The following is a 23,989-nucleotide window of genomic DNA, read 5'->3' as shown; positions in this document are numbered from 1 at the left end:
ATCGATATAGAATGACTGAATGGTCGCAGGTGGAAAATATACTCCCTACTGCATGGATAATTTATGTTTTTAAAAAATCATATAAATAGTCAGACAAACCGACAGAGTCAGAGAAACAGGCTTAATAAAGAAAAATCATTCTTATTGAAGGACCAAGTGAGGTGAAAAATAGCTCTTCTGCTGACAGTACAGAACTTTTCACAACTCCAGGCATGAGCACCAAACCAAGGAGAGCTTTGATCGTCAGTAGATCAGTCAGATCCAAGTATGACTGTTTGGTAGCGAACTTGAACAAAAAAAATATGTCAAACCATCACAATTAAATATTTTTATTAAAACTCATGTGTTATAATTTTGGTCATTGACGTAGATTTTTTAAAGAAATAATAGCAACTTTTTGTGTCTTCGAAAATCGTACATTTATAAAATCCTGCCGATAAAAAACAAATGTTCTGACAATAAAGCTGGGCACCTTTCCATGCTTATAATCCTGACCAACAACTCAAGATACCCAACATGAAGATGGCAAAATGTTAAAATGCGTGTCATGCCAACCCGGCGAGAGAAGGAAGGATCGTAACGACCAAATTACAGTTTATCTTAGCATCTAGGTTGACACCCACAGAGAAAATTAAAAAGCACCTTGATTAGTTTTTGAGCATGTGTTTATTTTAAATATCTAAATCGTTGAGAACAGAACAAATGTAGAAACTTTTCAGTTTTCAAAAAAATGTATACAGTTTCTTCAATACATCAGGCAGATTGCATCTAAATATAAGCAATACCGCGAATATTTGCTTTATTCAGTCTTTTAAAGTTAACTTTTTTATGTACCCAAAACCAAAACGTAATTTTTATCGAACTTCAGATCTAACGTTCAATTCCTTGGAAAAATCGTCCTAATACGAGGTCCTACAGAACAACGTTCTTTGATTTTTATATACATTTACACAAAGTTCTATGCATTTTTATATTCTTCATAAACGTTATTGCTAGGTCAAACTTTCATCCTGAGAAATAATTAAAAACTGAGGTGAATAATTTCAGCAATAAGCACCTTTAGTACGTATTTGTTTTGATTTTATTGGAATGGGGACCAACAATAGAAAAACAACAGTAAGTTTTCGACTATTTATTGTTATTGAGATGTGACAATGAACTGACAGTGGTTAAGACCGTTGTAGACAACAAACCAAAACAAGCGTTGTTTACTTCAAACTATACTAGTCAGTCAAGACAATGGAACAAATTCTACTCCCAAAATGTTTTATATTTTTAGAGTTTAACAAGGTGAGTCCTTAAAATGTCACCTTGACTTTGAATATTTATGTCAATAATATCTAATTGTTGTTTTGTTCATGAGCACCTCGAGTTGCGAGAAGTAAACTTGCAAAACCGGTCGTGTTAAAATTTTATTTTTAGTGGAATGACGCCCTCTAACTCTCGAATATGAGAGTTGAATATTTCTATTGTAGGGAAAGTGATAGGATTGTAGGGTTGAATTGTAAAAATAGTAAAACAACTCAATAGAGGTGGTAATTTGGTCGTTGCCTTCCATTTTAGCCTGTCTTCTCTCGCTAGTTTGGTCGGTCAGACGCATTTCAACATTTCGCCATCTCCAGTGTTTAGTTGATGCCTCTCCTAGCTTATAACCCTGACCAACTATTCAAAAACCCAACACCAAGCCAGCCTCACCATATGGATAATATGGTACATAATTCAATAAAATTTGGAAATTTTATGTAATCAAACATTATTCAGATAAAACAATACCCAGGACAACAATAGAAAATAAATTAAAACATTGTTAACTTTTTTAATAGTAATATAGCAAAATTTAACTGTCTCTATCGACTAACAAACTCCTTGGACTAGGACATGACATTCACATGACTTTAAAAATATTAATACAAATTGACTATAGCAGTACACAATACAGTTACATTTTAATGTAAAATATACATTAACATTCTAGCTCAAACATGTTATTTTTGTAAAATATTTCTTATAATTCAGTCTTATCCCTGGGGTTTCCACTCCTATCGTACCGTTTCAATTCGTTAGTTGCATATTCTGAGACATATTTGATTAAATCATCCAATTCCCTTTCACCGTCATAAACAACTGGTTTATCTTTGGAATTTTTCGGGACCCAGTACAGAGTCGGGTACCCCTGGACTTCGTACTCCGGAGGTACGTCATTTTTGGTAGCATCCATTTTTACTACTTCGATCTCTTCCGAAGCCATCCGCTCGGCGAACTCTTGCCATATCGGTGTGAATTTCTTGCAATGTCCACACCACGGTGCATAGAATTCGATAAAAGTGTCTCTGTCGTTTTGATTTACGATCTCGTCAAAAGTTTTACCTACTGCTACTTTAAGCGGGCCGTCGTTGCTCTCGGGAATCGGTTCTGATTTGATGTATGGCTCCAATTCTCCGGCTTTGAGGTTGGTCAAGAAAGTTTCGAAGTTTTCCATAGTAAACTCTTCTAGCATCGGGTATCTATGGTTGTCCAGTAATTTGGCAAGTACGAACGGTTTATCCGATGAACTGTAATCAAAATCGTCGATATCGTCTTGAAAATCGTCCTTAGAGCTGATAGCGAATTTAAAATCGTCCACAAAATTTTTAGCAACTTTTAAAACCCTATTTCTCCAGTAGTTTGTACCCTTAGTATTTTTCGAGTAATCAATGTTGAAGTAAGTAATAACCAAGGGGGCTTTGAAATCGTCCATGTTATCCTTCTGTCTGTAACCGACTAGACCGTGTTGTTTCTCCTTGAGCCAATCTTCCAGTTCTTCTTTTGATTCTTCACCTTTGTACTGGACGGAACAGTCCTCAAATATGTTGCATAAATGTTTCGGCCTGTAAAGTACGATGCCATCCTTGACTTCGTATTTCATGAAAATATCCTCGGATTCGGCCAAACCAAATCGGAATCTATCCCTGTGAACATCGCTTACTTGCATGAAGGCTTTTTTAAGCTCGGAGTCCGAAGAAAAAAAACCTATCACGACGATATTTGGCAAGGCCAAAAATTTTTCAACAGAATCATTCGTTAAGAAAACTGCACTAGGTCCCACTTGGCTTTTGATGTGGCTGACGATTCCATCCGCTTCTCTAGGGCCGTCGTAGCTTTTCCACAGCTTTCCATTCTGGAATATTTTTAATGTGGGGTATCCGGTTACGTCGAATTTACTGCACGTTGTTTTCCCTTTTTCGGTGCAGTCGATTTTCGCCAAAACGACAGGTGGATCGTTTGCCGCCAGAGAGGGTGCAGACTTTTCAAATTCCGGCTTCAATCTTTTGCAATGCCCACACCAAGGAGCGTAGAACAACACCAAAGCATATGTGTGTTCTTCCAGTCGAGTCGAAAAATCATCGTCGGTGAGCTCGAGTACTTGCCCGACAACGGAAGAGGACAACGCCAACAAAAAGACGGCAAATAACCGCGTCTTAAACATACTTCCTAAGATGATAATTTAATAAAAAAAAGAAGCAAATTTTGTCATAGACGAAACGACGGAATTTGAAAATAGTTAGTTGAAACGGCGAAAATAAAATACTCACAGAAATTTAAAAGTCAAATTTAAGTTCTAAACTGAATACCGACTTCTGTATCAATAAAAAATATAAGCGACTTTTAAAGTACTGACAAAATAACCTATCAAATTCAACGATTAAATATTAATTTATAACACACACGCTGACAATGATCAGATTTATGGGCAACTGAACTTCAGTATTACAGTTAACCTGTTAACATGTGTAATAAGATCATGTGCTTTTACTTTTTTTTTATAACAAAAAATTAAGTAATAGTTATTGTGTATTATTAATTAATTTTATACCGCAGTAACAATGCCTAGGTATAATATGGTATATAGATGTCACAAAAACCAGTGAATTGACCAATGTCTTCTGTGCAAGACCAAAATTATGTCCAATCAAATTCACTTGGAAGCACACATCGGTTTTTCAATTGAAATACCATGTTTGTGCCATAGATAATCTTAAAAGAAGTTATACTTCAAAACACTTTTTCATAAGATCAGATAGCCAAAAAGCCTTAAAGCATGTAAAAGTATTTCCAAATCAGTAGGTGAATGCGACTAAAGCATCCAAAATCTGGCAACACATACTTGTCTAGCAATGCAATAGGTGCCAGGGCGCTAGAGAACTATGGGTAAAAAGCAAGCAGGCAAACTGGCCAGAAGAGGACCTCCAAGACCATTTACAGGTTCAGAAACTATAATTAAAATAACGTCAAACTGAAAATCCCATTTAACAATGGGGCCATACACAACATGCGAAGTTGAGTAACAAGAACAAACTTGTATGGTACCAGACACATATGGTTTAACATGACAAAGCTAACAAACACATTACTATAATTAAACTAGGCAAAAAGCCAGGGAGTGTTAGAGCCATAGATACACCAGAACACAAAACATCTGAAAAAACTTTAAAATGGGTCTATATAACAAAGAACCCATTTGAAGGGGATTCAAGGAACTGTTATTGTACAATTGTATTATCTTAAAACATGATGCAACCACGCAATATATAACTAATGGTACCAAGAAGACCCAGGGAAAAAGAACAACCACAATAACTACTACCTTCTACTTCTTACATGGAACCATGCTGGGGAATGGGGTTGAAAATAAGGACTAAAAAGACAATATCAGAAGCTGTATTATAGGTTCATAATACATAAGTATTAAAAACTGCTGAACAAAATAACGATCATAGCTGAATTGTTTTTTCTTTTTCTTTTTTTTAACTAAACCTAATTGTATAATAATAGCATGGCCCAACCTCAGTCTTAAAAATTGAATTGCCTTTGTATCATGAAATCACAACTGTATAACTCATGAAAATGTGGAGATATTTTTTCTGCTTATTTATAAATGAAACATCTTTAAAATCAGAAGCATATGGAAACAAATAAAAACATGTTTAATAAATTCATGTATGTACATTTAATATTTTTATTTGTACAAACTTAACACTACTATGATTTTCACAAGCTTTTGACTATTTTTTTTTTCTTTTGCATATACAGTCTTTGAATATACAGTATTGCAGAAAAGGCTATAAAACGTTTGGACCGAAAAAATTCAGACTCATTGATTGTTATAATATATATGAATGTCACGTGAAAAGTAAGCACTCATTAGAATTCACTAATTTTAAAAATTACAGACATAAAACACAAGATACTATTTAAAAAGAGTATAGATTAACTTGAATTTATTCACATTAGTATCATTTTGTTTTGCCACTTTTATACCTTACCTCTTTTCTCAAGGATTAGTCCAAAGTACACAACTTCACACCGTTCCTGTATCAATCTATATAATTAGTTCGGGTTGGTATATATACTATTATAAACTGTTTCCCTTATCCGATATTGTATATAAGAAAAACTAAAAAGACTTGCGTACTTACAATTATAATAGGTGTTTCTTACCTTAAATATGTACATATAAGTCAATATTTATATAATAAATACAATGTAAGCATTTATAATAGTAATACAAATGTATATTTACAAAAGAAGGAATTGTTTCAATCACATTGAGTTACAAGATTAAACTTTAATATTATAGAAAACAATAAACTAGCAGTGGTTTTTTTATTTATTTTTAAATTTTTCATTATAGCTGGTGTTTGACTGTGTGATATTTTCATATTGCACTTTTTCTTTCACCCAACTATATTAAAATAAGGGAAAAGGTTTTCACTATGAACATTTTTAAAATTTTAATTATAAACATTCAACTGTTGAACCTTAGAAACTAAAATTTGCGATAACCAAAATATAGACGATAGCACCATTAAGTAACATGTTTAAAACACAGGAAATGTCGTTCCTTATAGACCAATGTCTTCTTTAAGTCAAGCAAAACGCATCAATATTAGATTTCATTTTAGTCTCATAATTAAATGTTATATTCGTTATCAGCTCTAAGCCAATGAATAATGAAATATCTGAACTTCACAACAATTTTAGAAAATTAGGACACGAATATTGCTTAGGCCTGATGAAGGTTGACGAATCCCGGCAATTTCAGTTCTTCTAATTTAATGTAATAGCAGCATGTCCTATTGATTCACTTTTTTTTAAAGTTTTATTTGTATTGAAAACAATTATGCTATACATGTCCGTTATGTAACAATATCACACAGCCTTTTGCTGGAAGGAGGCAACGGGGAAGCAAACTTTACGGAAGAGACTTTACATTATTTTAGAGCCGATATTTTCTGGTTAACTTTTCTAGTTGAATCAAAACCTATAAAAACCATTGATTTTCAACAATATTTACAAAATTTTCTTTCAATATATATNTTATCAATAATTAGGCTTTCATAAATCACAATAATCGAAAAAGAAAAATATTAATAACAAATAACACAGCTCTCACAGGGCAACAGTGCATAGAAAGAAAATAAGTCTTAAAAAGTTATTGTAAACAATGTGTTAAACAATGGCAAGATAGTTAATTTTTTTAATTTAAATGTACACGGTGTTATTTATACAAAAATTAGGTCTTGCAATCAAAGGAATGCTTTTTGAAGATGTTTTAGGAACTGATGTAAAACTATTTTGTTCAACTGTAAAATAACTAGAAACAAATGTGTCCTAAAAGATGAAAATAATTTCATAACAATTAACATCGTTTAAAATCATTCGCATCTTAGAAAATGATAATTCCTTTATTTATAGCCAATCGGATTATGTTTTTCTGGACAATGGAGCAAGCTTCTAGTTATAATTTTGGTTAAGATTAATTGGCTTTCCATATTTTTTTTTATATTTAAATTTCATAAGAAGGCACTTTTAAGAGCGCGCACCATTTTGCATTATGGAGGGAGGCTTCACTGCATTGCCAAGCAGTTACTCTCTTGGTAGGGGGGCACCCCCAGCCAATGAATGATATATTCAATTTGATTTATAGGAGAAAAGAATGCCTTTTCAAAAATACCAAACATTTGGTGGTAATATAGATTCATCAAAATCAAAAATTCATTTCCTCACTTTTCTTATAAAAAAAAGTTTCAACTTGGATCAATTGTAATTTCAACTGTCATAATACAATAGAAATGATTTTTTGATTTATCAGCATGTCTTTTATTTCCTGTTTTATTTTTAACTAATTTCAATTAAGAATGTTTTTTATGATGCAAATACCCGTTTATAGTATCCCATTTGTTATGTATTGAAATCCATCATACAATTTAGTACTTAAGGAGTGAATGCTTGACTCAACCATGTTATCTACAAGAAGCTGTAATTGTTCTTCGGTCATGTTCAAATGAAATCTGTTTTTAAGCCCCTGTACCGTTGCTGCCCCGGATTTGAAACAAGGCAACTGGGAACCTACAAAAAAGGTATACATAGAGTGTGATAATAAACGGTTTATATATAAGTAATAATCCTTACCGAGCCTCATTATCTCGACGAGGCTTAAGATTTTATCCATGTGTTTTCGTGCTGCGACAAGACCTTGGAGCATGAGGATTTTGAAGTATTCAAACATATCTGACCCTGGGCCTCCCATCACGTCAACAAATTCTGACGTCAGTTTAAAAGGGGATGTTTCAAAACCGAGATTCCTAGGCGATGTTGATAGAATAAATCCAAAATCTATATGAATCAGGTGTCCCTCTCCACTTAGTAAAATGTTTCCATTGTGTCTATAATATACACAAAATAATGTCAATTTAATGTTGTAATAATTTTTAATGATAGTTCGTAAAATATATTCACCTGTCTTTTACTTGGACAAGATATGAAACAAGACAATAAGCCGCACAAGATCTCACAAAATTTCTTTGAGCAGTGAGAAACGCTTCGGAATTCTGGGATCCGAACTCTTTGATAAAGTACTGCTGTAAAGAAAGCTGGCAGTGTTTCTTTATTTGATGAAGGGAAACCGTATTCAAAATTGGTTCTATGAGACCTGAGTCATCAGAAAGGCAGAGGATTCTAGAAAAAAAAAAAAGAACATAAAAAAACTATTTTTAGTTAAAATTTTTATCTAGTTACCTGTAAGGATGTAGCCACAGAGGTACCCTCTCGGCAGTCCAAATGTTCTGGAGCATTGTCAGCACTTGAGAAGCCAACAGTTCTTGCCTTAAATCATCTCCACATTTGACTATCACAGACAATAGTTTCCATGAACTCATATATCCATAAGGTGAACATTCGCGTATCCGCCTTTCTTTTTCTTCCCAAGGTTCCTAAACAACCAGCAAATAAAATAAAGTAGGGGAACCAAAATTACACATAAAATATTCACACCAAGGTATTTAACTTGCATTATTTTATTTCATTTTCAAACACTATAACTAAAGAAAATGTAAATAAAAAATTTTTTAGAAACAATTAACGGGGGGGGGGGTATGATTGCCCCAATAACTTCTCAAACTGAAATGCACAGGACGCGGGACCCTGGGAGTGGCGGCAGATGATCTTGCCACATCTTTTCTCATACACCGAGCTAGGGAGGGAAGTGCATGTTAGCATCGTTAAACCAATGAATGTAATCCCTGGAGAGCATGGTTCCCTGCCTGACTCGGAACCACAATCCTCACAAAACATAAAGAAACCACCCTCAAGAAGACAGGCATAATCCACCTTGGAGCGATGCCTATGGAATCCTGCTTGGTACTGGCTGTAAAATCCCTTTGTCTCTAGATGCCATGTCTTTAAGGATAGGTATGATGAGTGCCTCTCACCAACCACTGTGGTACGAACAAGTCTGCCAAACGATGCTTCATACCCTGGGGAACGTGGCGAAGCATCTCATATGGCATACCATCACACCTTGGGCATGAATTCTGGGTAAGCCCCAACGCACTCAAACTCTCCCATCGTCAGTGGCACGTTGTATGATTATTACTGGTTCTGCCAGCGAAATCTATCTCAGTATGTTCCGCCTCAGATTTTCTTTGCCAGAAGCTAGAATATGCCTCAGTACTGGACCCTATATTAGTTTTTCAATGACCACCAAAGCTTCCGCCATACTCCCCTGATCACTGATCAACATTGGCCAGAGAGGGATCTGAGTCATTTCAGACACATACTTTGCCAGGCTATCCTTTTTGGCATGGGACAAGGTATGCCTTACCCTAGCCCTTTTTACTTTAAAATGTATATGGTTTTCCTCTGCCAGATGTCTTCTGAAGTCAGACTTCTTCTCTACTTGTGCATGGCCGCAGGCATCGCTCCACTAAGAACCCGAGGTCTACAAGTACACCCGCCATAGTTCTGGGGACTGATATGCCTGCAGCACAGTTGATCTCTCTCTCTCTAAGAGGAGGAGATCGGTGTCAACATTCCCTGTTAAGTCGGGTGCCAACACTGTCACGGAAAAAAGCTCTTAATTCATAAGCTTCACGCTCTACTTCATGGGAGTGCGATACACCCCTTTTGAGATGGCACTCCTCAACACTATTGGAAAATGGTCACTCAGATTGGGGTCCCCCCCCCAATGGAGCTCATCCTACTCAGGTGGCCAGGGATGGTGAAAGTAATGACAGGTCGATCATACTAAAACTGCATGTACTAAAATCGACATGTGTAACAGCACTGGTGATAGTATGTACATATCATTTCATCATATATCGGTGGGGACCCACGACCTCAGGTCTACGAGCTGAGCATCTCTCAAGCTGACCATTTTGCTACCATGGCCCGTTGTTATAATCGTTGCTAGTATGAGATGTGTTAAGTATCTCTTTGATGTCTTATGGCAGTGAGTGTGGGTTATTTGTGGCAATTGAATTTAATCATCACTGGTTAATGGATGACTAGAGGACTTTCCATCTTCCAAATCGAATTTTCCGTTTAGTTTGAGCTGCAGTTTTTTTTTTCTTGGTAATAAAAAAAAATAAAAAAACATTAAAAGATAAAAATGCACTATTTTTCCTCCATTTTAAATTGGCAAAACTACTTGTAAAAATATGAGATCTCAAACAAAACGAATAAAAACACATTAACTATCAATTGTCAGAGTGCAAAATCAATAATGACTAAATAAACATCCCTTCAAAATACAAGAAGAATAATATCAAATTATTATTAAATGCTACAGAATAAAACCAATTGCTTTAACCCTTTCAGGATGGTTAGTGTGATATTGTGCTCTTGCTTCCCCCAGTGAAGTACTAAAGGTGGCCATTCACGATCCCTCCAAATGGAACCGCTCCAAGCCGTACAGTTCCATTTGGAGTGCTTGAAATTTGAGGGGGCATTCACGACCGCTCCACAGCGAGGTCGTTCCAAATGTCAACCAGTGAATTACCTTCTCAAAATGCATGACGATCTCTTGTGCTACTCTTCTGTTTATTTATATATTAAAAGCAAAAAATCGAAGAGGAAATGGTGTAAGAAGTGGCTCCTGAACAGAAGCCATAATACACACATCAATTTGATGAAAGATCTTTCCCTTGAACCTGCTGATTAGAGGAACTATTTAAGGATGGATGAAACATCTTATTTATTCATTATATTTAGTGTTCTATTGACCAAATTACTTCTTTCAATTAATTCATCTTTTTTATAAGGTTTTGGTTGAAATGAAAAAGCTAGTAGAAAAATCCATGGCCTTCGGATAAATACGCTGCTGCTCTACCACTTGAGATATCGTGACTTTGATCCTCTCCAGCACCAAAAAATGGCAAAAAGAGAGAAAATTCTAAAGGTTGTAGGTAGAGATGGGGAGTTTGTGTCCGAGTGGATCGAAGTCACGATAGCTCAAGTGGTTAGCGCAGCGGCGTATTTAGCCAAATGTCGTGGATTCAAATCCCCTCGTGACACAATTTTTTTCATTTCAGCCAAAACCTTACAAACAAACAAAAAAGTCTTATTTATATTTACTCCAGCTTGTTACCCCATTGATTAGAAAACAAAAGACAGTCATGAGAGAAATCATCACTCTACATGAAAGGTTGGCAACCACATTATGATTTCTCGCTACAGGGATGAACTATAAAGAACTTAAGTTCTCTACTATGATTTCTGCTCAGCGCTTAGAGCTTATTATCAATACCGCATCTCTCGTTGCATTTGTATCCTTTGTTTTGAAAACGTCGACCAACTGGTTGAGGACCGAATTTATTTTATTTCTATCGTGGTAATCATTGTCCATCACTTAACATACACATGGTAAAGTTTCATACAATTCAATCACCTCAACAATAAAATTTTGATTGGATGTCATTACCATAAACAATAAACGTTTTTGATTTTTTGAGAATGTACGACAGAGATGTTTGCTCAGTGACAGAAAAACAGAGACTGCGCTAAAAAAACGCGGGTTTTCCCATTCACGACCAAGCCATCGCTCCAATATTCCACCGTTCATGCCAGGTTTTCCCATTCATGAACGTGCCATGCCGTCGTTGCGCCATAGATATTTGGAGTGACGCGATGGAGTTTGGGCCGGTCGAATATTCGGCACAGCTGGGCACGCCAGTTGTTTTGCCATTGACATGGGTTTTGGAACGGCGTCGCTCCGTTTGGACTGCTAGGAGCGATTGTGAATGGCCACCTTAAGAGTGTGACGGCTGGTATTGTGCACGTCCCTCTTCACTTTTAGACTGAATTTCAAAGAAACAGTGGATTGATCAAAACAGTAAACAATGGTGTTTGTTTACTAAATTTCCCACTCTCATTAGCCCTAAAAATAATAATTTAAATAGCATACTTCTTCTATGAACCTGAATCTAAAAGTGTACAGAGTAGTGTGATATCACGCTCTCCGTACCTCACTTAGCAAATGTAGAGTGCTGACATCCTGAAAGGTTTAATAAAAATGGCATAATAATATGTTTATCATGTTACCTTAAGTGCTGCAGCTGAGGGGTCCTCTGGATCATGAGTGAAAGGTCTCGGATCATGTAAAGATTCTGAGAGCCTCCGTCTAATATCACCAGCAGCAAAGAGGGAAGGCTCCCGAGAATCTGTCGATTCTTGAGACAGCTGTGATATTGTGTCTCTATCGGCTGGTTTTCTCAGTTGTAAATACTACAAAAAACAAAATTACCCACTAATCATCATTTAAATTAACTAGGCCTTTTTAGGTCAAAGGTAGGAGCATGGGAAAAGGAAGTAACACAGGGATACCTCGTGTACTATGCAGTAAGCAAAACTCATTGGTAAAATCCAGATAAATGAAACAACTTCAAAAAATTGACCAGTTTGGATTTCTTTAATCTAAATTGAAATTCCAGTAAAAAATGCATGCTTTAATAAGAAATGTTGTTATGTAATAACACGAGCATGCATACCTGCTGGGATATATCGTCGTCTTCTTGAGACCACCATTCCCCCTCGTCCAACTCTAAATGACAATAACCGGAATGTGCAGCAGCGAGATTTTCCTCAGATTTTGTATGCCTTAGCGTGTTCATGCTCTTGGAAACTACTGGCGTCGTCGCTAAATCTTCCACCTCTACCACTTCAACATAGAGTATATAAGGTGCCTAAAAATTAACAAAAATATAAATCCAGGGAGCATTATAAAATGATAATAATAATAGTATTGTAGGAATTGATCTAAATGTACCTTATCTTTGGAATTAAGGACAGCTGCTGCATGAGGTGGTATCCTTACAATATGATGCGGTTCATGGCTGTTTAAAGGAAGCCAAACTCTGGCCGGGAGATTCAGGTTTAATGTGGTCAATTCTGATATTAGCCTCGTCGTTCGTGCTTCTTTGGTACTAATCGTTGCAAGGACTTTACCAATATTAATTAAAGCTTTAATCAATTCTAATTCTGGTGCAAGTCTTGGAGCCTGAAAATATTTAAATAAATATTTGATGTTTGTTCAAGAAATTTAATTAAAAAGAAAACGATACAAACTGGTCACAATTTATTATTTTATTTTTTAAATTAATTTAATTTTTTCACAAATACATTGATAGTTAAACTTTACACAACACCAATTTTATTGTTAAATGCAGACATAGAATACAAATTACAAATTAACAAACATATAAATAAGATGTTAAAAATAAAAGACCATCAACCGATGACACGCACACACAACGAAAAACCATTATAGATAAATTTATTTAAAAAAATCATTTAAACATTACAAATCGTATGATCAGATTTGCCCGTTGTCACATTTGTTTTTTTATAAGGGAAGTTATATCGAATAACTTGAATTATTTGCAAGGTCAATGTTCGAGAGCTTTTATTCCTAGGCAGTCAATTAATCAATAATATCAATGAGGGTATGACTTACATCACATGTACAAAAGGTTCGTTTCCCTCTCAGGTCATTAACTTTTCCTTGACAGGTGTCGAAACATGCACAGCCATTGTCAAAAGCACGCCCTGAATTCAAGTCGCCTAAACATACCCTGTTTGTTCCTTGAAATTCCATACATGGTCGCATTATTTAACATATTCTTAGAAGAAATAAATTTTGCAAGGCATTACTGAAATATACCATTGACTAATTTCCTTTGCCCCTGAAGTGCTGAGGCGTCAGATCTTGACCTATGATGTGTCTTCTTCAGTAACGCCGGGGCAGTCAGAGACGTCGGGGATGAGATTGTGGTGTTTGAAGGTTCTTTAAGTCTTGATACTCTCCTCATTGGTTCAGCATCTCGTGGCCTAAGTGGGAAAACATTTCGAAAATCCTTTAGTCAAAAAATTAAAAAAGAGAATTTTATTGCCAAAACTAATCTTAAACTCTAGAGCTTTCACTAAAAAACTAAGCTGTTTTGAGCACAATTCAAATACTATACAAATTTTGTTTTCCTTTGCCATTTTGTAGCAACCTGTTTATTAATTTCATTTAAAATAAAACATCAAAACATAGTTCACAATAATACAGTCTAAATGTCAGAACTTCATCTGTAAATGTAAAATATGGAAAAGCTTAAGGAAAATTTAGATTTAACATTTTGCACACATTTGTGTACATATTTTACTGCAAAAATTATGTGCATGCACTTTTACAAAGGTGTTGAATTGTTTTAAAATAGGAGTAAACTCTGTAATTTATTTTTTGCAATTGATGAAACAATCAACAGAATCAAACAATCAACAGAATCAAACAGTCAACATCAAACATTTTTTTTTATGAAAGCTAGAACCTTGTATAAAATAAAAACTAAAATAAATGTATGTGGTTGCAGTGAGAAGTGATGTCAAAAATGGTGAAAATTGAGTTAAATACATACATGAAAAAATAACAAAACCACTGCAGTAAATAGCTAATGTTGAGTGAATCAGAAAAATATATTCATGTAAAATTTTATCAACCACTCAATTTTGTAACAAAATTTAAACCTGACATTTTTTTGTAAATAATAAAAAAAGGCGATCAACCTCTATGGGTTAGGTCCGCCTTATGGTAGGATGGCTGACGCAGATCCAGGGATGGCAAGGGAGAGCCAAATGATGCAGTACTTTTTTTTTTTTTTTTTTTAAATAAAAATCACGATTTCAGTTTCAACGATTCTGTGCCATTTTTAAGATTTTATTTCAGGAAAAGTTTTAATTTTACATTTTTGTAAATATATATATTTATTCAAAATATTTACCTTAGCATGACAAAAAAATTTAATTATTTCAACTTGTTAAAAAAAAATTTTTTTTAAATGTTTTTGCAATGCAAAGGCAAATATTAGGAAAAAATTAATTATAAAAATACATTATACAATTAAAAAGAATAATGTAAAATTAAAAATTACCTTGAAAATGATTCAAGATTGCCGAAATGTCGCAAAATCGTTCATTTTATTTGACACAAAAAACTTTCTTAATAAGGCCTACCAAAAAGAAATGTTTCATCTATAAAAAGAAATAGAAGGATAAAATAATAAAGGAAAGAAGAATTTAAACTTGTAAACATGATTTTCCAAAAATTTCTTTTTTGTACTTAACCCACTTTTCATTGCAACCATATAAATATTTAATTTCCGTATTATTTTCATTTTTCTAACTAAGTATTAGTTTAATGGCAAGAGTCAAAATTAATTCATTAAAAAATAAACACCTTAATTCTCCTGATAATATTAAATTTTTTAATTTTGTGCCATGAGATTTCTTCTTAGACGAAAGAGCTGCATCTGAACTGTATGCATCTAGAAGCCAAGAGCATTTCAAGGAGAAATCAACAGATTCTCTACATCTAAAAATAAAAAATAAAAAGAATTATACCGTGACATCAACATTCGACATACGGCTTCCCTAGAATGGGGGGAAAAGCACGACTAGCTTCTCACTAGGTCATTAATTGAATTACTAAACTCACCTGTGGACTAAATAGGGATGCAGTACTTCAGCAACGTCCGGCATCTGTATGTACATGTTGACCAATTGGGGCAGATAAAAATCGACATCATTGTCGGGGAAACTGAAAACCTTGTTTCCTGAAGAGGAAAAAACAAATTTGTTTTCTTTTATTTTCTCATCTCTGAATATAAGATTGAATCAAGGCCAGACAGCATTCTAGCCTGATGACATCACACTTAATGAAACACTTTACAAAACATGGCATTTAGGAATTTTTACAACTATTGTATAATGTGCAATGTCCATGCAATAGAATGTAAATTAAATTTATTTTAATATCAACAGCCCTTATCATGTAAGTTCTAATAATGAATGACAAATACCTAAGCTAAAAGAATACAACAAAGGAAATCAATTCAATTGAGGCAGAATTTGTTTCACAGATGTAAATTAGTTGCAATAAATTAGTGTTATAAATTATGCCATGATAAACAGTTTATATATAATTTATTTACAATTAAAAAATTAAATTTCTGGCTAATGAATTTTTAACAGGTTTACTTTACAGTAGAAGTGGCTTTTTACAAATAGAATTACATAACTGAAATTTCTTAAATCGGTCAGTTTGTATAGGTCACTTATTTACATTTTCCACTCTAAACAGATTACTTTTTGTACTGCCAGTCATATTCAGAAACAAAAGCTAGTGTTTATTATTTTTTATATTGTTATGTAAGGCTAAAACCAAAATTTATAATACAAAAAAGCTCAAAATCAAGCATTATTTGAAATTAATCACTTGTTTTATGATTAATAATAATAAGGGGTAGTAAGAACACGAGAAAAAAGTACATAAAATTTTTGTAGATACATTTGAAAATGAACAAGGTCCAAATTTATCACTGACCAGCTAATCTAACTATGATAACATTTAATAATGCTATCCTTTTCCTCTTAAGCGTTTTTACACCACATAAGGGGGAAAATGAAAGGATGGGATTCAAGTCAGAAAAGATACTCAATGTTTCTCATGGGAATAAAGCCTAATAGGCCATTGTTTTCAAAAACAGTCTAATTACTACATGGGAAAAGATATACTGTGACTGCTTAACATTACTTAAAATAAAAAAACTTACCTATATAACTTTGTACACCAGGCTCCTTTGAATTGAACAGGTATGTAATGGCCATGCTCATGTCAAAAAGTTTTGATTCGAAGAGCCTGAGCAGGAAACCTTTTGCAGTGTTCCTGGGAGGAGAGAGAGACAGTTCAGTTTTCTCGTTGCTACATGACCGATCACAGTCTCCAGAACCATTCAGGTCTTCGCTCTCATCTTTATCTGCCTCTTTTGACTCATTGCCGATGTCGAGGCTTTCCTCACTATGATGCGTGGACGTGGATTCAGTCCTCTCGGAGCCGCATATAATTCCAGAGTCATCAGAGCCAGGGTGGACTTCGACTTCTGGGCTCGGGGTAACATCCACTTCTGGGATCTGCTGCAAAGCGGAGTCGAGACTCCTGTTTCTTTGGTGATAATTGATATGGTTGACATTAACACCGGGTAAAATTATACCCATAGACCTGGAGAAAATAAATCAGTTTAAGTCCTTTAGTTATACCAAATTGGTATAAATATCAAGTATACATCATTGAAATATGTTGATACATAACACAAATTATTTATGTTTAAAAAATAGCAGAAAATAAATTTATATGCTAGAAAAGATACGTTGAAGTTGTTAATCGAGATTGGAGTTTATCATTTATCATTGTGTGACGGTTTATTTGAGGTGCTATTCAATGTTTGCAGAAAAAGGTCTATGCAAATTTGCCTTGTACAAAAACGAGCAAAAATTCGTTTTAAAAGAAAGAGAATAATTTAGTCAAATGTGTAACGTGGTGGTAAATTGATGTAGCACGTTGGCGATGCTAAGGCCAGAACCAAGGCCTTTGAAGCTCCATTGAAAAAAAATTCAATCAATCATTACTTCCTGTCTCGGTCTATAAGTTTGATTGAGCAAGAGAGATTTGTTATAGTCAGAAATTAAATGCGACAAAAAAAAGTTTCTCTTTTAATTAGATTTACAAAATTTCTACTTAAGAATATCATAAATGAATATTTAGAACATTAATGTTTTCTAACATTTCAATGTTTCACCTTCCCCCTGTTTTACCTTCCAGTCAAAAATAACTTTCACCAAATGCAAGGTCTTTTTTTTTAATAAAAGACTACTGAAAAGGATATTGGCCAACATTGCTGTAGGTGTGGTAAAAGTGAGTCTTGTGCCCTTTCCAATCTAATTACTTGCACACACACATACACATCCACTTAGAAGGCTCTAATTAAACAGGGGAAGTTTCACTAATTTCACGGATAAGGAGTTGCATCTTCCAAAATAGAAACTTACCAAAGCAGAAGTAGGATTAACAGAGGCAGAAATACAGTTACAATATGACATTTCTAGTCCTGCCATGCAAAATTGTTTTCTTAATATTTATTTAAATCAAAGAATAATTGTTTTGGTAAGAGTTAAGTGTATAGCAATTGTGTTAAGCTCTTAAATATTCAACATTCAGCTATAAATTTTTTTTAAAAATTACACCAGATGTTATTCATTTTTCCTTCAATTGAACTTACAATTAATTTTAATTAATGATTGTCAAACAAAAAATATCATTAATGCAAAATTACACACAAAAAAAAACCGATTCCTTATAATAGACCACCATGTCTAATACATTTAAAAATATATAACCATCTTCAAATACTTATTTGGCATGTGTTATCGTCCAAAAATAAAGTCCTATCTTGCAAACCAGGTGGACAAGATTAGACTCACGAATTAATTAAAAAAATATAAAAAATAAATTGTGATTAATATAGGTCATGTACTATTTCTCAGAATCAAGTCCATTCATTTCAATAAGACCAGTTCTGACTCATCATGAGTCGCTCTCCTAATCTTCAATGTGGATACAACTTTTGAACAGATTGTAAAACAATTTCTAAAGGTCAAAACATGCCAGGCATAGCTGTGATTCTTTTATTTGGGTTACACTTACGAGTTATATTACATTTTATTCTTGCTTATTATTATTATTTTATTTAACTTTTTTTAAGAGAGAGACTGGAGCAGAACATGTAATTATTATTTTTAATACCATTTATTTAATAAAAGTAAAAGTTATACATTTTTAGAAAGTAAATTTCCACGCCTGGATAAATATTTGTGCAGAAAGACTGTACTATCTGTTTTACACTGATGTGAAAGCTATTTTTTTCTTTCAAAAATATATTTTTTATGAGTTTCTATCTTATCTTTAATACTGCCCATTAATCAATTGAAAGGTTCAAACCTTTCTTAACAAGAAGATGGTAAAAATGCAAGCGAGACTGTAACAATAAAAATATCTCTAATTGGTTTTGTAACTTACTATAACAAACAGCATTCAATGCTGTAATGAAATTTTAAAGAATGAATTATGGAAACAAGCAGTCCAGGGAAAGTTTTAGGTGATTTACAAGTGCAGTTTACCTAAGAACCTACATGAGAACAATCCTGGTTTTTAATCAACCAAACTGTTAGGTGGATAAAGTAGCGTGACAACCCATTATTCTTCGCTAATCATCGATGACTTGTTGAATTGTCATATCACCAATCGTGTGAATATTTATATGAAAACTGGATGCTGAAAATAGAATAATCTTTTAATGGATATCCTCGCATAAACCAATGATTCAATTTTCAATAAATTTATTAGTTACACATCACATAAATGTTTACCACGTATAGTTATTTTAAAAAGGGAAAGCTTTTTTTGTAATTCGTAAACGATAAAACATCAAACAGCCCATAAAAAATACAGTTTCTTACTTTAATTTTTATAGAGAGAAAATTCATTTTATTAAATGCCTCACAAAGAAAAATATGATTCACTTAATAGTGAAAAATACTAGAATCATTTTTTTCTTCTTCTTCCAGTTTGTTAAGAACTTCAGTCAAGGAGTTAAAAGGATGAATGGAGTGAATCTGAAAAAGTTAAAAGGGGGGTTCAGATTGGAGTTCATAAAGGTCCATTAATCCAAACTGGCTTGTGTGGGCAAAGACGTGATACGTGAATGACACTATCTCAATTGATTTACTGAATCTTTTTCATCCGTCGGAACCATTTGACAAGCCCTATCCCTACAATTGAAACAAATGTTAAAGAAAAGCCCTGCATGTTTTCAAAAAATTTCCCTGTTTGTTTCAAACTCATTATCAGAAAATAATTGCCCAAATATACGTGAAATACGGTAAATGGTACAAAATTAAATTTAATCTGCCAAGTGATTTAAAATTGAACAGAATGAATTACATCTTTCCTAATCTATATTGGAATTTCATTTGGGAAATCCTTGATTTAAAAAAGAAAAATTAACAGGGTTAGTGGAATATTGCCAACATCAAGTTTTGCAATGAATACACAACAGAGAAATTTTTGAAATTGATTCATTAGATGAATAAAAGATAAATATTTACTACAAGAGAAAAATTTAAAAGTTGATATTGTCAAAAGTATTAAAAAAAATGAGTAATAAAGCAGGAATTTATAGTGAATGTCATAAACATGCCCAATATACTGTAATAATTAATAAATATGAATCTGCAAAATGTACATCGATGTAGTTTATCAACCAGCTACTTCAAAAAATCATTGACCACAAACCCGATAACTGAGAGCACAAAATGTACATTGTGCATCATTAATATATTGCTTATTTATTTTATTTACCTATTGCTAGTTTATCTTTTTTTATCCTACTAAGAAGGAACAGTTCAAAACAATGGAAAAAATTAATAAAACACTTTAAACATTGTTTAAGGGGGTCAAATACATCGTAAACATGTAGTCCTCAGCTCTTATCTAGGAAGTTTCTACACTTCAAATTGCCTTTTTGTGCCAACAAAAAGATTTTATAAACTTAAGTAATTTCATTACATCTAGAAAGTGTAACTACAAACTTAAAACTGTCAAATTTGTCAATGAAAACGTGTCATATAACGAAAGTTCATTATCGAGTCTGTAGAGTTCAATATGCCAAAATTTGTACGTACCAAAGCCAGAAGGAAGAATAAGTATACTGTATGAGCTAAACTTTCGATAGTGAAAAAAATTTATTCTGTAATCATTTTCTTTTATCTAGAAAGTCTGTTGGAGTTCAAAGTGTCAACATTAATATCTGCTTGACCCACACCACAAGGAAATCCTTCTATTTTAAATAACATACATACTGCAGTAAATTAAATTTTAAATCTATTAAGACTGCAAAATGTCAATATTTGGTAACCAAAATGTATACAATATTGTACAGAAAATGTGTACCTCTATTTCAAAGAATCATCATACAATTCTCAAATAGTAATATATTTTAGATATTTTTCAAGTGATCCTTAGACATTATTATGTGATGGATCAAGGACCTAAATGAAGAATACTCCAATTTTTAAAAACGTATTTATAATTTTATAAGTGAAAACTTTTATTATCAAATAAATTGTCTTACAATGCGTTCCTGTTCCTTTATGTAGAAAGTTCGAAGAGTCCAAAATATAAATATTAGTGTGTTTGATATATACCAGAAGCTTTATACATTTAATGTTATATATGTAAATGTCAAAGTATCAAGAAAGTCTGTATAACTTAATGTAAACTTGTGATAACAAATATTGTCATATAATGTTATAAATTTCCTTTGTAAAAAAGAAATAATAATTTTAAAAAAACAACAACACTGGAATGGTTTGGAAAGTTCAATGGGTTAAAGCTAGAATAGATTGAATGCAGAAAAAGAGAAGCCTAAAAATTTTTTAAAAAAATTTGGAAAGTCTGGAGAACTAAGTACCAATTTTGATTAATAAAAACTTGTCATATATCCATTTTCCTTTATGAAGTCTGTCATGTTCAATGTTTCAAAATAGGTATGTATTTAACCAAGGTGTAAGAAGAAGAATCCTTCAAATTTCAACCTTGTATACTTCTCCCATTCTGTACTCTCAAACAAATTAGCCTTCCTTAAATTAGAAAGTTTGTAGAATTCCAGTGTCAATTTTTGTAATAAAAAACCCATCATATAATTTAGTCTTTGTTATATCAAGTCTGTCATGTTCAATGTGTCAAAATTGATATGTATTAAACAAGAAGTAAGAAGAACAAACCTCCAAATTTCAACTTTTTACACTTTTGTATTCTCATACATTATATTCTCAAATAAATGACCACCCTTACCCAGAGAGTCTGGAGAACTCAGTACTCAGTGTCAATTTTTGTCATAAAAAATTGATCATATAATTTAATAAATTTCTTATATCAAGTCTGTCATTCACAATATGGCAAAATTGGTATGTATTGAACCAAGATGTAAGAAGAATCCTTCCAATTTTCACTTTTTATACTTTTTCCAATTCCATTCTCTCAAATAAATAATCCTTCTTTCATCCAGATAGCCTATAGAACTAGGTGTAAACTTTTGTCATAAAAAAACTAATCCTATAATTTAGCCATTCTCTTTTATAGAGTCTGTCCTGTTCAATGTGTCAAACTGGTATGTATTGAACCCAAAAATAAAAAGAAGAAACCTTCAAATTTTAACTTTTTACACTTTTTCCCATATTATTTTCTCGAATAAATAATCCTTTAGGCTAGAAAGTTTGGAGAACGGTCAACTTTTACATTTGCATAAAATGTTGAGCCCAGTGTCATATTTTGTTTTACAAAACGTTTCCCTGGTAAGTTTTTGAAGTACAATGTATAAAAAATAGTATATATCGAACCTAAAAGAAGGATAAAAAATCCTTCAAATTTTAAATTATTCCTGTATTATTTTCTCAAATAAATTAGCCTTCCATAATCTACAAAATATGTTGAAACCCAGTGTCATATTTTTGTTATACAAAACTGACCATATAATGTCCTTACCCAGTTTGTCATGTTCAATATATCAAAAATGGTACGTATTGAACCTAAAAGTAGGATAAAAATCTTTAAAATGTTTATTTCTTACACTTTTTTCCGTATTATTTCCTTGAATAAATTAGCCTGTATAATCGAGTCTCAATTTTTATCATTAAAAAACTCATATAACACAGCCATTTCTCTATCAAGTTTGTCATGTTCAATATGCCAAAATTGCTACATATTGAACCAAAGAGTACCGCTTTGTCGAGGAAGACTGTAAAATCAGTGTCAACATCGATACAAGTCAGACCAGAGAAATAATGTACAATACTGTACTCTCGAATAATTAAACATTCTTTAGTATGGAAAATATGTAGAATTCTCTGTAGAGTGTCAACTTTCATTAGCAAAACGTTGACGTTTAATGTAGTGTTTTCCCTTTGCCAAAAAAGTTTACAGCTTAGTATTTTTTATTTTAAAAAATTGGTCATATAATGTCATTTAACTTTATGAAGTTTGTAGGGTTGAATAGGTTAAATTTGTACATACTGAACCCAGGACAATATGGAAGAATCCTTCTGTGATAGATATGAAGGTTATTTGTTATTATTTTGTCATATAAATAATGCAAATATATTGGTCGGCTTAGATAAACATATAAAAGGTCTTGTTTATTGTTTTTATTATCAGCTTTTTTACAGCTATTTTATTCTTCAACAAGTTTAAATGCCAAGAATAACAAAAGCTGTCCGTTTGACAGTTGTCTTCTATTACGTTATATTACAACATAGGATGTGCTATTGGTTAAGTTTTATCCATAAATACGTATTTATTAATTAATCGTCCCACCTGAAATCGAGGCTGAGATTCCTCTGGTGGTTGCTGAGACGTGTGTTGGGCCTAGCATGAACCGGAGGTACAGCGACTGCCAGTTTCGGCCGTTGTATTTCGCTCATCATAACATCAAGACCACATCGTGCGTTTTCCGTCTTGAGAGCGATTTCCCTGTTGGCGAACGGCGGGTTGGAGGAGACCGCTCCGCACTCGGTTCCGAAATTGGCGAAGGCGACCAGGCACTTTTTCACACTTCACGCCAATCAGAGACGGGACTCGAAAAGCGATTTTCCTTCGAAATCCGAGTCGAAAAGCATAAGTCAAGAGCGAGGATGTAATCTCCGCAGCACTGAGGTTATATCGAGCATATTAAGACACTTTAGATATTTCTAAACAGGACTGACGGTTTTCATTAAAAAGCAATTGAAATTATTCAAGCCCCGATTCGCACAACACATTGTTATTTTGACGTTCAGATTTTACTCACGGTTTTCGACCAGAATAGAAAGTGTTGTGTATATTTTTTTTATCTTCCGAAAAAAAACAAAGCTTATAAAATGTTTTCGACTTAATTAATTTGGCCAACCGCGTTTTACCTCCGGCCTTGATAAAAGTGACGGATGGAAATAACAGTTTGGTAATACACTAGACATGTCGTAGAAAACAGGGAGCACAGAATCACTTTCGTGTAGGCATCGGACCTATCAGAATTCGGAAACAGAAAAATATCAAAGCGGCCCCGAGTGAAAACTGGGTGGGGAGTTTGATGTGAACGTGAAGGAGAAACGGAATGCCGTCCTTAGTAATGAGGATTTTCCAAAAGCTGCGCTCGATGCGCATGAAGTGGGGAGCGCGCCAAATACAACTCACTGCTCACAGAATGACTCGATTAAAAAAACAAACCACTCCACTACCTTTGGTAGTTAGTTGATTATAGTATTC

General features: G+C 33.5%; 1 protein-coding gene and 1 pseudogene across 2 annotated transcripts; both read right to left on the bottom strand.

Moving 5' to 3' along the window:
- Nucleotides 1-1,804: 1,804 nt before the first annotated feature.
- On the bottom strand, nucleotides 1,805-3,776 carry LOC106674433 (annotated as a pseudogene).
- Nucleotides 3,777-6,357: 2,581 nt separating this feature from the next.
- Nucleotides 6,358-23,977, bottom strand: LOC106674432 (phosphatidylinositol 4-kinase beta). Of its 2 annotated transcripts, XM_014407148.2 has the most exons (14): nucleotides 23,063-23,977; nucleotides 16,410-16,855; nucleotides 15,293-15,410; nucleotides 15,035-15,169; nucleotides 13,478-13,644; nucleotides 13,271-13,398; nucleotides 12,584-12,814; nucleotides 12,306-12,500; nucleotides 12,142-12,231; nucleotides 11,860-12,042; nucleotides 8,059-8,252; nucleotides 7,780-7,998; nucleotides 7,453-7,706; nucleotides 6,358-7,389 (listed from the first exon to the last, which is right to left on the bottom strand). In XM_014407148.2, exons 1-14 carry the CDS (start codon nucleotides 23,170-23,172, stop codon nucleotides 7,205-7,207), a joined length of 2,655 nt encoding a protein of 884 aa, XP_014262634.1. In that variant the 5' UTR covers nucleotides 23,173-23,977; the 3' UTR covers nucleotides 6,358-7,204. The 2 variants fall into 2 exon arrangements, with proteins under 2 accessions (XP_014262634.1, XP_014262636.1); XM_014407150.2 differs by lacking the exon at nucleotides 12,142-12,231 and having other exon boundaries at nucleotides 23,063-23,964.
- Between the last annotated feature and the right edge of the window lie 12 nt (nucleotides 23,978-23,989).

The sequence above is a fragment of the Cimex lectularius genome, unplaced genomic scaffold (assembly GCF_000648675.2).
Source record: "Cimex lectularius strain Harlan isolate CLEC.00 unplaced genomic scaffold, Clec_2.1 scaffold188, whole genome shotgun sequence".
Taxonomy (NCBI): domain Eukaryota; kingdom Metazoa; phylum Arthropoda; class Insecta; order Hemiptera; family Cimicidae; genus Cimex; species Cimex lectularius.
Note: the sequence above shows the minus strand (reverse complement) of the source record. Positions and strands in the feature narration are given on the sequence as shown.

What these genes read in the sequence shown, in the direction of transcription:
- LOC106674432 (XM_014407148.2), bottom strand. Translation starts at nt 23,172, where the DNA reads ATGATGAGCGAAATACAACGGCCGAAACTGGCAGTCGCTGTACCTCCG. An exon ending in CATCCCTATTTAGTCCACAG is followed by an intron (nt 15,170 to 15,292) that starts GTGAGTTTAGTA and finishes TTTTATTTTTAG; the next exon opens with ATGTAGAGAATCTGTTGATT. An exon ending in CGTCGAGATAATGAGGCTCG is followed by an intron (nt 7,390 to 7,452) that starts GTAAGGATTATT and finishes CCTTTTTTGTAG; the next exon opens with GTTCCCAGTTGCCTTGTTTC.